This window comes from Periophthalmus magnuspinnatus, chromosome 16, assembly GCF_009829125.3.
Source record: "Periophthalmus magnuspinnatus isolate fPerMag1 chromosome 16, fPerMag1.2.pri, whole genome shotgun sequence".
NCBI classification, from domain to species: Eukaryota; Metazoa; Chordata; class Actinopteri; order Gobiiformes; family Gobiidae; genus Periophthalmus; species Periophthalmus magnuspinnatus.
In genome coordinates, this window is record NC_047141.1 from 12,302,695 (window position 1) to 12,318,838 (window position 16,144).

Sequence of the window (16,144 nt, forward strand, 5' to 3'; positions counted from 1 at the left end):
GAACGATGTTAGTAAGCTGTTGGTAAACAACTTTTTCAAGGACTTTACCAAAAAACATCAGGTTTGAGTTGGGTAATTGTTCAGTGCTATGGCATCAAGACTGCTCTTTAGGAGAAACTTACTGGCCATAGTTTTCAACAGTATAATATCTCCTTGAGTTCAAATGGACATAATTGACAGGTGTATTAACTAATTAGAACGGTCTGTTTGTGACAAAGCAGTTGTTAGGAATTTTGTGAAGAGATGTCTCGTACTTTTGAGACACAAGCTACAAATAATCAGCTGAAGTAAAGTGATTAGATCATCCTAAAATGCTATGGTTGCCTAATGAAAGTAGAAGGACTAGCTTACCAGGTTACTAATAGATCAGGGTCATTCATTGCTTACAATAAAAATTATGTCATGCTGATGTTTATTTCTTAAAGATGGGTACCTGATTTTCACTCTGCAGAAGGAAGAATTTAGCACTTAAATGTGTGTAACTCGCCCCTAGCTCTCACAAACCCTTTGACATATCGTTATTCACATGCATTCAGTTTTAGAGCAGCTTTTTTCAGCACAGCCAATCAGAGAACTGCTTTTGGTGCTTATTTGGTGAGAAAAAAAAAAAAAAATTACATGCAGCAGTCTCATTTTGTAAATTTAAATACTACATTTACTCATTTACAAAAAGAAGTTGGTACCACTTTAAAGGGTCTGTACTTGATATTTACAATCTTAAAAACGTGAAAAACAGAACTAGTTTATTTTAAATTGTTTGCAGTGGTCCAAAGTTATTCCTTACTTAAGTTATGCATTCCGACCATCCTAATTACTCACTGTGATGAGTTTATAAGCTCTTTTTGCAACTCTCAAAGACCAGTGCAGAATTTTGCCGTATTAGTAAATGTTGCACGCTTGAATATAGGCTCAAAGTGTGCGACAAAAATAATCAGATGAAATGAACTATAACATGAAATAAAAACTAATTGGTGGATGCCCTATTGCAATTTCAAATACATGGGAAAAACCAGGTACAAATACATAAAACTGCTCACCTTGCGCATGTATCCGAACCCGTGACCTAATAGCATATGCTTGTGGTTGTTGTCTGGGCCTGATTGTTTGTCTAGCATGTTGTTTTTCACCCAAACGGCCCCGATCAGATGGAGCGTGTGTTTGAACATGACCTATTAATGAGGCCTCACCTCCGAGCGCCTGCTGACACATCACATTCTATATAAACACACGTACGCTTCCTATACGCTAACAGCCACTCGCTAAACTGAGCCGAGACATGACTGACATTGCCATACTGTGCTGGACGCTGCTGTGGACCGGGCCAACTGCAGGTGAGGAGAGAATATACAAATGTTTATGGGTGTATGTAGGTGTGTGTATGCGCGTTTGTTTTAATATTGAAAACAGTGAGTCGTGCATTTTTGTATCGTTTTTTAAATCACTTCCTAAAACTCCCTCTTTTTTCAATTTTCCTAGTTATGAAATGTTTTTTTTATTTACCATACTGTGATATATTATAAACAAAAGAACAAAATTTCCATGGAAACAAACAGGAGGAGGCCCTGTCCCAAGCCAAATAGGAGTAGGGTGTGTGGACATGCAAACCCGCTGACTTTCTATGTTTTTTAGTGAAATAAACACCACCAGAATGAGAAAAACATGCTTTTATTTTAGTCATTTTTGGGGGGGAGCCAAAATGTGATCAGATGCAATAAGGGTTAAGGTTAGATACATTTTTGTATTGCATATTACTTTAAAATAACAAAACAAATATATTACCAACTGAAATCAATTCAAAATAAAAACATAGCATTTTGTAACACGAATTTCCACTTTTATCCCTGAGATTTAAATGCAGAAAATTCCTAAAACCCCTTAAATTAAAACAAAAAAAAATCACAAAAATTGTACTTATTGCCTAGTTAATTACCCAAAACAAGGCAACTATTTTTGTGTAAATAAACGTAATTCCAAAATGCTATCCATATTTAAACCCAACAGTCTTGCTGCAGTTACACTCAAATCCATTATAAAAACAAAAGTTATGACCCACTTTAGCTCGCTAGCGCTCTTCACCTCTTCAGAGTGACAGACTTGCGTATATTATCTGCAGTATTTCATCATGGTACTCAATAATCACTTGATGACACTGGGTCAGATAAGCAGTGCTCCAATCAGACATGCCTCACTCACGGTCTAGACCTGCCCTTTGTCTGTTTCCTCTACAGTTTATCTTAACAGCAGGTGGCATTCTCTAATTGTGTGAATCATTGTGCAATTGGTGTTAAAAAAAAAGAAAAAAGGCTAGGTCTATTGTTTGATTCTTTGCCGAAATGTGTTTGGGCTAATCTGATATTTTTTGATGATGATGACGAGAATTCATTCAACCACATTCAACCTGCCTGCTATCTTTGCCGTAAAACCACTCACTTCTCACAATCATATGAATGCACTCTCTCTTCCCCGTTTCCTGTTCTTTCAACGGTTGTATTTGAGTCGACCGCAGCAGCAGAACTATTAACCGCCTCAGCCACTCAGTCTCTTTCTTTTTAACACCAAAGTTTGTCAATTCAATCTTTGTGCACTTCACTGATTTGCGATGTCAAAGTCTTTCCTACGTGAAATAACAATCCTTTTTTGAAATGAAAGGAGCACTACTAACTGCTTGTCTCCATGGTGATGATTTAATTTTATGTTTTAAAAGCTAGTCTCTATGCGGTCCCCGGGCAGTTTAACAGCCATAGAGAAAGAGCAGACAGGCAGTTAAGGCCACCAGGCAAAGCTACAGGTCCGATCTGCGGAGAGACGACCCCACTCACAGTATGAATGCATGTTTTTAATGGTAATAAAAATAATTAATTACACAATAGACACGTTCAATGGCATATCGCAGAACATTCAAGTGAACCTTTAAAAATAGATGGGAATGCCTTCTTATAGATAAAATAACATAGCTTGTGATCAGCTACAGCCATATTGTAAAATAGGCAGTTAGCCATTTCTAGTAAATTAATTTAGTGTTACAAATTAGCATGATTGGGTAAGTGACGCAAATTGGGTAAGTGACGCAAATTGGGAAATGACATCGTTCCTTGAGCATGTTGAGAATCCTTGGCTCGACGTTAGTAAGTGACCTCTCGTTTGACCTCTCATTTCTTGTCTGACATGTTATATTTATGGCCATCATCTGCAGGGTTGACAGCGCCCCCTGCGGAACTGGGGGTCACACAGTCTCCCGGGCGTCTCACTGTGCTGCGGGGTGAGACAGCCACTCTGTGCTGTCACTTCACTGTGCCGTCTCAGTGGCGTGGGTTCCAGTGGTTCCGGATGAACCCGGACCGGCAGTCCATCCTCCCCTCTGCTCGCTACGTCTTCCTGGAGAAGAATCAAAGCTCCTCTCTGCTGATCACTGAAGCGGCACCAAAGGATTCTGGGGAGTATTACTGTGAGGTCAGTGTGCCTTACCAAGACCCAGAGTGGGGCAACGGAACACTGCTCACTGTGTTAGGTGAGTCCAGGGAATACACTGAGGCGAGCTTCAGCTGTATAGGGTCCTGAAGTATCTGTGATTGTGGTCTTCCTGTTCAGAATGAAATACTGTGCAGCATAGCATATCCCCATGCCATAAATGAAACATTAGGGTTGTCCAAAAAAAATCTATACCAAAATACTAAAGACGCATATGGTGCTAAAGTGACAAGTCAAGGCAATGCAAGTTTATTTGTTTAGCACAATTTGTTCTCAATGTGCTTTACAGAATAAGACAGACATTGAAATATTAATATAACAAATCAAAACAGAAATAATCACAAATACCGTATTTTCCGCACTATAAGGCGCATCGGAATATAAGGCGCACCTTCAATGAATGGCCTATTTTAAAACAAATTTCATATATAGGGCGCACCGCATTATAAGGCGCATAGAATATAAACTACTGTAGTATCTGGGGTTGTGTTACGCATCCACGAGATGGAGCTGCGCTAAAGGGAACGTCAACAAAACAGTCAGATAAGTCAGTCAGTCAAACTTTATTAACAGAATTTAAAAAAAAAACATTCTGAAAACTTTGTTCACTCACAAAACAAGCTAATTCACAATATAGTAACTCTCGAAATAGTGCAACGCAATAACAATAACTCAACATTGTTCAAACATTAATGTCCATATTCACAATATCTCCCAGCCTTGTTTAATTGTAAACACGTGAAAGAAACGTGTAAAGCTCACTTTTTCAGTTCATTCCTCATTCCTGAATCCGTTGAATTCTTCCTCTTCAGTGTCTGAGTTGAGCAGTTGGGTGAGCTCGACATTCAAAGTGCCCGATTCCGTCTCGTCAAAATCGCCATTATCCGTGCCATTGCTGTTGTCTGGCAGTTCTGTGACAATTCCTTCCTTCGTGAGCTCGGACCACAGTTGAGACTCATATATCAGCCCAGGCATCCGCAATCCATTGGCAGATTGTGGCGTATGTCTCCCCGTTATCCCTATAACGTTGGATCCTATAAGGCACACTGTGGGTTTTTGAGAAAATTAAAGGCTTTTAGGTGCACCTTATAGTGCAGAAAATACGGTAATCATCATAAAATTTACATTAAAGGAGAAAAGTGCTGAATAAAAACCTTTCAGTCATATGCACAGCTAAAAAGAACTGTTTTGAGTCTGGATTTAAACATTGTCAAATTAGAGGCCTGTCTCGCATCTTCCTCAAGATTGTTCCAGGTTCATAAAACTGAAACACTGATTCCTCATGTTTAGTCCTGACTCTGGGCACCAGCAGGAGGCCGGTCCCTGAAGTCCTCAGAGTGTGAGATGGTTCATATGGCACTAACATGTCAGAGATGTACTTTGGTGCTAGGCCATGGAGAGACTTGTTCACAAGCAGAGCTGCTGTAAAGTCTGTTCTCTGAGCAAGAAGAAGTCAGTGCAGAGACCTGAGCACAGGACTTATGTGCTCATACTTCCTGGATCTAGTCAGGACCCGAGCAGCAGCTTTCTGGATGTACTGCAGCTGTGTTAATGCTTGCTTGGAGAGGCCAGTGAGCAGGCCGTTACAGTAGTATAACTTACTGAAGACAAATGCATGGATAAGGCTCTCCAAGTCTTTTTTTTTTTTTTTTTTGACAGTATACTTTTGATTTTTGCAATGTTTTTAGATGGTAAAAAGCTGCAGATATTATTGATTTGATGTGGCTGTTAAAGTTCAAGTCTAAGTCTATTATTACCCCTAAATTTCTAGCCTGATCTGAAGGTTTTAGAGAGAGAGAGACTGGAGGTGACTGCTGACACTTTCTCTATGTTTCTGTGGGCAAAAAACTATAACTTCAGTCTTGTGTGAGTTTGAGTTTAGCTGGAGAAAGTAAACGTTTCAACATTATTCCCTCATCAAACCTACCTGGAGTTGTATTTTGTTTGTTTGATGACTCTTGTGCAGTACGTCCACTCCCCCTGAGCGGTCACAAAATTTCTTCTTATTTTTTGGGGATAACTGCTTCACAAGCAAAAGCCCTGTGCAGTTTTGAAGTCCATAAATCAACACCAGGCTCAATCTATGTTAGTGCTAAGGTTTTTTGGGGTTTTTTTTAGATTTTCATTGTCTTTGCTCTTATATAATTATACGATTACATTATTTGAAAAGTGTTAATTATTTTTCTTTTTTTCTTAGGAAAGTTTTAAAGCATTTAGCATTACATCATTAGACTTTTACTTAAATTAGACTTTTTATTTTTATACTTATACTTACTGCAGACATTGTGCATAAAATACCTGAATAGAAATAGAATTGCAATGTTATAATGTTTCCAGGTGTATTACAAACCAATCGTGAAATATTACACAGAATAAATGAAAACACTGCTCCATTGCACCATAACTACAGTGTGATCTGGAGGTATATATAAAATTGCATTCATGTGAAATCCCCCGCAGTCCGTCTGTGGCTGAGCAGTTTGGTGACAGATGCAGAAATAATCACCTCATTTTGGTATTGATCCAGCCCGCGGGAATCAAACGCACCACAAAACAAGGCAGGAGGGATGGAGCCGGATTATGGCCAAATGAATCCCTCATGCAGAAGTTTACATTTGTTCTGTATATTTATGATGCTGCCTCTTTCCAAGTAACAGATTATTTTCTTGTGTTGTTGTCACGTCGCTAATTAAAGATGCACTATGTAACATTTCTGGCGGGGTGTCCTTCATTAGCTTCTTTCCCTGTAGATTTTATACCTTTGTCTATTATCCACTTTGCATCTATTCAATTACATGTGTTGTATACTGCTGAAAACTGCCTTGAAAACATGCATTCTTCCAGTGAGCGGACTCGTATCTCCACAGATCTGACATGTACGTAGCTTGGGCTGGCTGCGTCACCTGCTTTTCTCCAACGAGCAAGCACAATGATAATGGTTGATGGGCACAATGTCAACTGTCATCCAACATCCAATAGTATCTCCACCTAGACAAGCAGGTGATGGATCTGCCACCAGGAAAGTTGCATATTGCACCTTTAAATGAGGGAATTGGCTCACAGAGAATAGAATTTACCAGTGTTGTAGTTCAAAACTACTTAATGTATGTGAGAGTTTTGTCCAGTCAAGTCAAGTCTGGCTAAGGTACAATTGTGTTCATTCAAGTTAAGTCTGGCTATGCTTCTGTTGTAGGGAGTATTATACCTCTAATGACGTAAGCCAGTATAGGATTGTGTCCACTGAAGTCAAGTCTGGCTATGCTTCTCTTGTAGGGAGTATTATACCGCTGATAATGTAAGCTAGTGTAGGATTGTGTCCATCGAAGTAAAGTCTGGCTATCTTTCTGTTGTAGGGAGTATTATACCTCTGATGATGTAGGCCAGTGTAGAATTGTATCCATTCAAGTCAAGTCTGGCTATGCTTCTGTAGGGAGTATTATACCACCGATGATCCAGGCCAAGATAACACATAAGAGCAATAAGAGCCCTTGATGCAGGATTGCAGGATGATTTATATGACTGATTATGTTTAAAGTTGTTTTTCACAAACCGTTTATTTATTTTTTTCATTATGTGCTGAATGATGCACATACTGGGACATCTACTCAATAGCCTATGTCTTGCTAATAGATGTCAAAGAGGAAATAAAAACCTAAAAACAATCAAGTAAAGCACAAATATCATAACATAGCCACTTCTCTAAATCAGTTCCCGAAGTGGGGGTTCAGATTAGTTTGAGTCATGGCACTATATTTAATTAATTCTTTATGTCCAGAAAATAAGGCCCAGATACAGAAATAAAGACCAGAAAATTTACTTAATCAAATACAGAGGAAAAACACACTGCCTGTTTGCACCTATACCACCTATATAATATCATGTACTTGTCTTGACATATATCTATGAGTCTCACATTTATCCTATCACAACTATTCAAATAAACAACATTAAAACCTGCTGCGACATATTTAACGTCTCAAACTATGATCGTTTTCTTGTGCTGTGGGAGTCGTAAGTCCATTACATGGTTATTTTGGTGGTTCCGGACTGATAAGTTTGACAACTTCTGCCCTGAATGTTCTTAATATCCAGGACAAAATAACAAAGAAGTCAAGAAAAATGGAGCAAAGTCTTTTTAAGGTTCACTTGGGATCAATTTACTTGCCAAACCATTTCCCTAACATTTCCCTGTGTGTGGGCCCTATTTCAGGTGTGTCCTTCGGCTGCCCTTGGTGCCAGAGAAATCCATCAGCTCCAAACTTTAATTGTTGTCCTATTTTCTCTTTAATGATCATGTCTTGTCCTCAGACCCAGATAAAGTTATAAATGACAGGGCTGTTTACTTCATTCAGTTGTTACTATGGCGCCTGTTGCTTAATGGGATTACACAATTTTTTGTCTTGGGTAAACTTAAGAGTTGTTTGACCTAGCTTAAAGTGGAACTAAACACTAAATCTACTTTTTATTGCTACTAAACTATTTATGTGGTGTTAATAGTATTATCTAATGTCCCTGATCACTTTTTTAAGTCAGTTTTAATGCAATCTGGGTAAATATGCAGCTTTCTGGTGTGGCCACTGCTATTTGAAGTAGTTGGTGACATCACACAAAACTGCCCTTATTACAGCTAGTTTTTTCTGAATAGGCTTGTTTGAGATGAGCTACAACTGTATACTGTGTATGAATGTGTGTGTGAATGGGTGAGTGGTTCCTGGATGGAAAAAAGGTGAACAAAAAAGACAAGTTACGATTACCTGTTGGACCAATCACACTGTTGCTCATATGTCCAGACCCCGCCCTTTCTTTCCCCTCACTCTCTTCTTTAATACTCCAGGTACTACCCAAGTAAGCAGCTCTATCTAAAATGAGTGTTGGTGTTTAGTCCTACTTTATAATCCAGGGGAAAACCAACTGAAAGCTTGTTTGATGGAATTATCTCAAGTCCACTGGTTTTTTGATTAATTATAGTTAATTATATTATTATATCAACCAAACTGTATAATTAATGATTATTATGGCCTACCTGGCTACAACTTGACAATGTCCTGACAAGGCCACCATAGCTCTCTATTCTCTGGGTAATAGAAAGAATGAATGAATGAATTTAATTATGTATGGACAATTCTCCACAGAAAGGGCACTATAATAACTGATTCAAGGTGACTTTTAGAGTTAACCCAATAGAAACAGTGTGTAATTAGAATGAATTATTACAATCAGTTACAGTTCATTTTATCAGCATGATTTGTATTCATATGTCACCATCACATAATGCTCTGGTTCTTAACATTTTTCAGTTGGCCTTTGCGACTCTAAACACAAAAAGTAGGCTTTCAACTAAATAATAAAGTCATCTAATGTCTACTATTTGATTTTACTTCCAGTACATAGGTCAAGATCAATCCATTTTACAGGGCAATAAATAGAAATGCACATTTATCATTGCCTCATCGCGTGTCAAGCCTTGTTCAAGATTGATTTTTAGTTTCCCCCATATCATCTGACCCCACGGTTGACCACCTCTGATATAATGCACCTTTAATTATGGATTAAAACAACATTATATGGATAAGATTACATTATAGAAACCTCCATCATCATTTTGTAGCTGTAGCTGTGTATTTGTACTTCAAGTTTTGTAAATCAGTTCAATGTAGGGCTGCAGACCTTTAGTCATTTAGTCGATTAATCGGTCGATATTGTCTTAGTTGACCAACATTTATATTATTTAGATTAATATGGGGCAACAGCATAAAAGGAGAAGTGAGTGAGTCAGCTAAAGATTTTGATTAATTGATACTTTTAATCTGTCTTTATATAAATACATAGTTTCCTAGTTTTTGTTTCAGCCAAAATAGTTGCTTTTACATGAACTCCCGTGAAGATGCGTGTCAGTATTGAGAGCTGTTGCCACGCCCCCTTTTTATTGGACAAATCGATCGGCAGGACACGTCTTTAGTCAACCAAGAATTTCCTTAGTCGACTACAGCCCTCGCTCAATTCAATGTATTTTAGCAGATCAAAAAACAGAAAGTTAGAAATCAAACGATAAAACTATCAGACAAGCCGATTAACCAACGTCCATGTCTCCTCCAGCCCCTCCATCTTCTCCCAGACTGTACTTGCAGACTCCAGCAGACCCACAAATCGACCTCTTCTCTCTGGTGTGTGTCACATGGGGGTTTTACCCGAGTGACCTCAGCCTCTACTGGACCAATCGGAGCGCGGCAAGCCCCATCGATCGGCTCTCAATCAACAACTGCACTCTCTCCTCCTCCAGCAACACCACTACTGCTACTGCTGACCCACTCCAAAGTCCACAGTGTGTCCGTCTGGAGGACACAAGGACCAGTGAAGTGTATCTGATCAGTGTGCTGCCTCTGCCAGACAGAGAGTATATGGAAGCAGGGGTGACTTATGCCTGTGTGGTAGAGGGACATCCTGCCATGACGGAGCCTCTGACTGCATCCTACATGTGGGGTAAGAATCAAGAAAGGAACTTAGATTGAAAAGGGAAGCAGAAATAGAGTTGGTGAAAATGGGAACGCTTGAGAAATGATCTGCTATTTCATCAAGAAAAGTTCCTCAGTGTAGCAATTTAACCCCCGAAATGTCTAAAAAAAAAGACCATATAGAGGTTTAAATAAAATAAAAAAACTTCCCCATTATTCTGAATCATAGACTGTATATATAAATGGACATAGCTAACCTGCTAGTCGCTGCCTTCCCAATAGGAAGTGATCATGTGGGCACTTCCGGCTCCATCGACTCTGGCTTCAAATCACTTTACATCAGAAAACTGTCACCCTTCTCTCTGTAACTGCTGCTGTCAGGCTCATGATTTTGGTGTTTTTATTTCACTTTTGTGTCCATAACTCAAGATATGACCATTAATAAGAGACAAATCAGCTGCCTTCTTTTCCAGAGGTCGCTCCCACTAGCGTTAGCAACAAGTTTGACTGACACCGTTGCTAAGTGGAGCGTTACCTTCAACAGCTTCGCTCCAGATTGGCTCTTTGGTTGCTATGACACTTGTGGTCAGAATTCCTAATATGGAACTCGGGTCCAAATTCGCTCCTGTAACCGCTAGCCTCGATAAACTTCATTTGACTGGAGCCGAACGCTGTGGGTGACATCACACTCACTTTAGTCCACTTCTTTATACAGTCTATGGTCTGAACTTGCTTAATCTGGTTAACACAGATTTATATATGTAGCACTCTTAATTCAATTTTACACATCACTCTGGGTTTGCTCTCACTGGAAGCGATCAGGAAAAGATGGAACGTTATAACAAATATTTGAAGCTGATGGGTCGAAGCATCTCAGCAGACGTTTTTTGCATCCACAAATGCACAAAGCGCTTCCCTCTTCACATTAAAAAACTGTATTTCTGCTAAAGTGGTTAATCTAAGTTAGTGCACTACGCAACTTTTGTGGTGGGGGTTTCGACACTCGTTTGTCTGCATAAAAAGATAATTGCTTTACCAGAAATGTTCCATAATATTGCCTTACACATGTCTGTCTCACATTCATTCAGTTACAGACGCTTTTATCGCAAAGAAAAAAACTACTTTAAAACCTGCATTCTTACTGTGAACAGGGGCCGTGTCTGAATGTCCACTCTAGTCCCTCATTCACTACACAGCTCTGAACACTGTACTCTGACCCTATAGCACCACATTCACAGAGCAATTCGGACACGCAGCTCACTACATTTAGGTCATGTAACTCGGCGTCTGGGTGTAAAAATGTCAGCTAAACTTTGATAAAACTTGATTTCTGTCATAATGGCATGCAAGTATGTATGGACTAATAATACTCATACAAGTTTTTGTCAAGCTGGAACTCACGTAAAAGGATTTGATTTTTTTGATTTTTTTATTCAGAAGCGTAAATTATCGCTCTTTTAACGGCTCGAGCTAAGGTAAACGGCTAATCCTAGCAACTTTACCCTATAACAGTTTATTTAAGAGCGCTTCTATCTGCTTTCATTCAGCCGTGTTGTGTCCATATATTGTCCACTATTGTCTACTAGTGACCACTGATGTCCGCTACTTTTCAAGGTGCATTTTGAGAAATTTTGAGTGCACTACTTTTTTATCAACTGGACATTCAGACGCCACTAAAAATACCGTGACCCCTAAAAGGTTCCTTAACCAGGGAATAGTGTGGACATTCGGACATCGCCATGGTCACCTCTCCACAGATCTCTCCTGTAATGTATCCTTGTGGTGCCACTTTGTTTTCCCCACAAGCATCATCAAACTAGAACATTACAGACAAAGCAGTAATATCTCTCTAGAGAAAAACAGGTGGTGGACCATGTCGCACAAAAAAGTACTGCACTTTAAACGAATGCTTCCAAGTCACAATATATATAAAAACAGCAGATTAACACCAGTATTCGGAAGTATATTTAAGCTATTCCTATGGTTTGAGAGGGGAGTTAAAGAAGCAATTTTTGTTTTGTTTTGTTGAAAAGGAGTGGGGGCCTCAGACATCATCTATCCCCCATCTATAACTCCATCCTCAGACCCAAAGCAAACAAAGGAAACAAAGAAAACAACAGGGCTAGCCATAGGTGTGAAATTACTCATTAGGGGCTTGAATGACTATGCTAAGTAGGCACAGAGCACACTTAGGTTAGCACAACAGACCTAGCCTACAAACAGATACTGTAAACAATACGTATTTTGAGTTTCAGTGTAGCTAGCTCCTCCCTTCAGATAGATTTAAGGCAGTGTCCACCAGTAAATCTGACACGAATTGAAGATGATCAGCGAAACGTCTTCACCCCTACAACGTTTCGTCTAGTTTATAGATTTTATTCGTCTTTTGCTACAGCTTTTCCAAAGTTATGCAGTTTCCACTTCTTTTTTCTTTTATTTTTTTAGCTCCTTTCTTGACTGTGGTTCCATGTCGGGCCCATCACTCTAAATTATTGCAAGGTGATGATGGGTACAAAGCATGTTCTCGCTGTCATCCCGCAGAGGCACATAGCGCTAAATATTGTGAGAAGAGAACTGACAGAGCTGTGATTTGACCATGTCTGTTTGGCAGAAGAAGAGCTGTTTTAAATGTGCTCCTCGCCCACAAAGACAAATGATTTAAAGTGGAGACGGCATATTAGATTTCACAGTGTGGAAAAGCAGCCGCCTGACACGTCCTCAAGACAAACGCTGGTTCCTTTGTGCTAAGAGCTTGGAATAATTTTTACTTTTTCAGCCAGAAAATATTAAAAGAACGTTGCTGTTGTTCCACATGTAAAGGATAGAATATGAACCCATACGTTGCCTACTTTTAAGCTTTTAAGCGTGGTATAATTGTGTAGGATTTGGGGGGGGGGTTTGGCACTAAAACTCATACTCATTTATTCAATTGCTTGTGTTTTTAATGCAAAAGAAACATAAAAAACATGAATTCTTACAAGAGAGTAAGGTTGCCTCTCGACAGATCAGATAACAAATTTTGAAGTGTGATATATTGCTGAAGTAAATATAGACTATAAATGATAATATTAAGCCCAAACCATGAAGCAGAATTATCTCAGAAAGTATTCTAAATGTACAATATAACAGAATAATGCAACAGTTATATAGTTAGCTTGCTTTATACAGCTAAAATCTTATCATAGTGAGGAAAATATAACCAAACTTTTTCCACTACTGCAAAGAAAAAGTACAGACGATAAATAGTGACCACCAAAAATTATTGTTTCATCTGTTATGTATTCAACAATAAGTCAATATAGTATTTATCGTGATTGCTGAAGGCTATTGTTGTATTTCTACTATCTTTTTTAGATTCATTTTGCAGTTTACAATGAAAATGTAAACTCATAATCTACGCATGTTGCAGTTTATTACTAAAAACAAAAAGTGCTTGGTAGGGCCATTCCTGTTCACACCACTCAAAATATCCTGTACTCAATAACAAAGGTCATTGCTTTACATTAATCCTATATTGGCTCCATAGACTGTATATATAAATGGACGTAACTGACCTAAATAGGAAGTGATCATAGGCTGCGCTTCTGGCTCCATCGACTCCGACTCCCATTCACTTTACATTAGAAAACTGTCGCCCCCTCTCTGTAAACGCTGCTGTCAGGCTCGTCGTTTTGGTCTTAAAATGTTTGTATTTCCCGCTCTACATGATTCCTCGAGGTCACTCCCGATAGCGTTAGCAACAGGTTTGATTGACAGTGTTGCTAAGCCAGCGGTACAGGCGGGAAGAGATGTTACCTTCAACATTTTCGCCCCACATTGGCTCTTTGGTTTCTATGATACTTGTGGTCGGAATTCCAAATATGGAACTCGGCTCCAAATTCGCCCCAATAACCGCTAGCCTCGATGAGCTTCATTGGACTGGACCTGAACACGATGGGTGACGTCACACTCACTTAGTCCACTTCTGTATACAGTGTGGTGGCCTCATAACTATATGCTAATAAGTATGACACATTCTCCATTGATCTTTTGTACTAACACTAGTATTTATACATCATGTAAATAAGGTCATCAACATTTCTCACTCAAGCAGCAGAGAAAAGTTACTCAATACTTCAATGCATCACATAGAAGTAGCACATACCAACCTCCCCTCTACCCACCTGGGAGTCAATGTGGTCGGGGCATTGAGCACTCCAGGCCGGCATACTTGAACAAATTAACGATTTTAACGATCAATATTTAAACAGCTCTCATAGCAGAGTGGAGTCAGGGTCCATTACATGAAACTGCTGCAGCTCCTCCTCCTCCTCCTCTTCCTCTCTGTGGGCTGGTCGATGGCATGAAAATCTGTCGGGCTAATCAGTCCTTTGTCGTTCATGTCCCTCTGCAGAAGCCCCGCCCAACCTGCTGATCGGAGCTCTGAACATACTCAAGATGTGTTTCCTCTCCGCGATGACGGCCATCTTTTCTTTAGAAGGTGAGTCGCTAATCAACTGACAAATGGTAGATTGTTACACTAGCCAAAAAATAGAATAGAATTTGGTTGATAAATTGGATTGATTATTTGACAAATAAATCTCAGTAGGTGACCGAGTATAGACCGTTGCCGTGTTTGTGAACAGTACAGGAGAGTTAGCGTTAGCCTCAAGCATCCCAAGACTATGAAAAATCAGGATTGCTATGGTGACTGAAAAGCGCTCGTCTACACATGAGTAACAACAGAGCTTTGTAATAAAAAACAAAACAAATAAAAAGCATTACTGTGTGTAGTTTTGTGCAGTTTGTTCATGTAGCAAGTAGCTCCAATTAGCATAAAAGCTAAGCTAAATCCAGAAAGAACCACAGCAAAAATTATGGCGAAGGAAACACGTTTGGATAATTACATTTTTGGTTTAGTTCAAGCATCATAACTGCATAATTTTGGTGAAATTTAGAGAGTGGAGCAGGAAGTTAGATACTGACTGTTCTTTGTTGGCAAGAATAATGAACATATAACCAACAACATTCTCTCTGTGCTTCTACAGAGACAAATTGTATGTTTTTATTTTACTGACGCATTAAAATGAATGGTATAGAACATTCATACTGTCTCCAGACTATATGCGTAACTATCCTAAACATATTTGTCCTGGAAGGGTCTATACAAAATAAATACATAAAAACATATATGCAAATACAAATGCATTAATACTATGTCCTTTCATCTTATACACATACAAAGGGGTAAAGATATGGGCAAGAGCAGGCGTTAGCGGGCTTATCTGTCTGACATGGCCATTCCAAAACCTTATAAATGAATAAATGGCTTATATATTTAATGAAAAATAAAATAAAATGGTATTTGAATTGAATTGTGTCCTTTATAAAACCAGTTGTTTCATTTCAGCAATTTCTATATTATTAATTTACACATAGACATCAGATTAACTGATACCACGACCTTATTACCAACCACTGTATTGGAAACGATGATTTCAAAGCACCATACAGGATCACACTACATTGCTTTAAAGTGCTACTATGTCTTTTGCAGCTGTCAAGCACTGGTGCAGTTAAACCCATGTCCTCCATGTGAGTACAATATTGCGTGTCCCGAGGCGAACAGCGCTCACAACAGTGTTCCCATCTCTACCCATGTAACCTTTCACACACACTGCCCAGTGAAAGTCAGCACTGACGCAACACGCTATTATTTTCTTCTTGCAGGAAATCAAATCAAACAAGAGCGGCTGCACCAGAGGACCTCATCCCAGGAGACCAACCTTTGACAAATAAATAACACTGTGCTAATTCACACCAGCCACAAAATGAAACATGTGATTGATTGTTCTACGCTTTTCTGTATAACTGCAAGCTGGTAGTGGTCACATATTTGTCATTGCTACAGATTTCTATAGACATAATAGTGACTGGATCGTGTGTCTACAACATTAGAAAAGCACATAACAAATGTTACTCCAGTAATGAAGATTAGACAGTGCATATGTGTCTCTGGGCACGATATTAGTTGGCCAACATGTTTTGTTTGTAGCTTGAACCTCACACATTGCGCTAGTGAAGTAATGCCCATTTAGCTAGGATCCTCCATCAGCATGATGTGATTATTCTCACCTGTTATTATCACCTGTGTCCACTCTGGTCTGGTGCAGGTATATAGCCCAACAGTCGCGTGGTTTTTATATTTGCTTCATGAGTTTATGCAACTAAATGTGTTTGCACCT

The 16,144-nt window shown here is 39.1% G+C and overlaps 1 protein-coding gene across 1 annotated transcript; it reads left to right on the top strand.

Moving 5' to 3' along the window:
* Positions 1–1,263: 1,263 nt before the first annotated feature.
* LOC129456960 (tyrosine-protein phosphatase non-receptor type substrate 1-like) lies at positions 1,264–15,490 on the top strand. Its single transcript, XM_055228070.1, has 5 exons — positions 1,264–1,331; positions 3,194–3,508; positions 9,565–9,948; positions 14,314–14,400; positions 15,457–15,490. The coding sequence occupies exons 1-5, from the start codon at positions 1,277–1,279 to the stop codon at positions 15,477–15,479; spliced, it is 864 nt and encodes a 287-aa protein (XP_055084045.1). The 5' UTR covers positions 1,264–1,276; the 3' UTR covers positions 15,480–15,490.
* The last annotated feature ends 654 nt before the right edge of the window (positions 15,491–16,144 follow it).

Excerpts from the sequence above, each read along its gene's own strand:
- LOC129456960 (XM_055228070.1), top strand. The coding sequence starts at position 1,277 with ATGACTGACATTGCCATACTGTGCTGGACGCTGCTGTGGACCGGGCCA. Across the intron at positions 9,949-14,313 it reads GACTGCATCCTACATGTGGG|AAGCCCCGCCCAACCTGCTG; the intron begins GTAAGAATCAAG and ends GTCCCTCTGCAG. Across the intron at positions 14,401-15,456 it reads GGCCATCTTTTCTTTAGAAG|CTGTCAAGCACTGGTGCAGT; the intron begins GTGAGTCGCTAA and ends TGTCTTTTGCAG.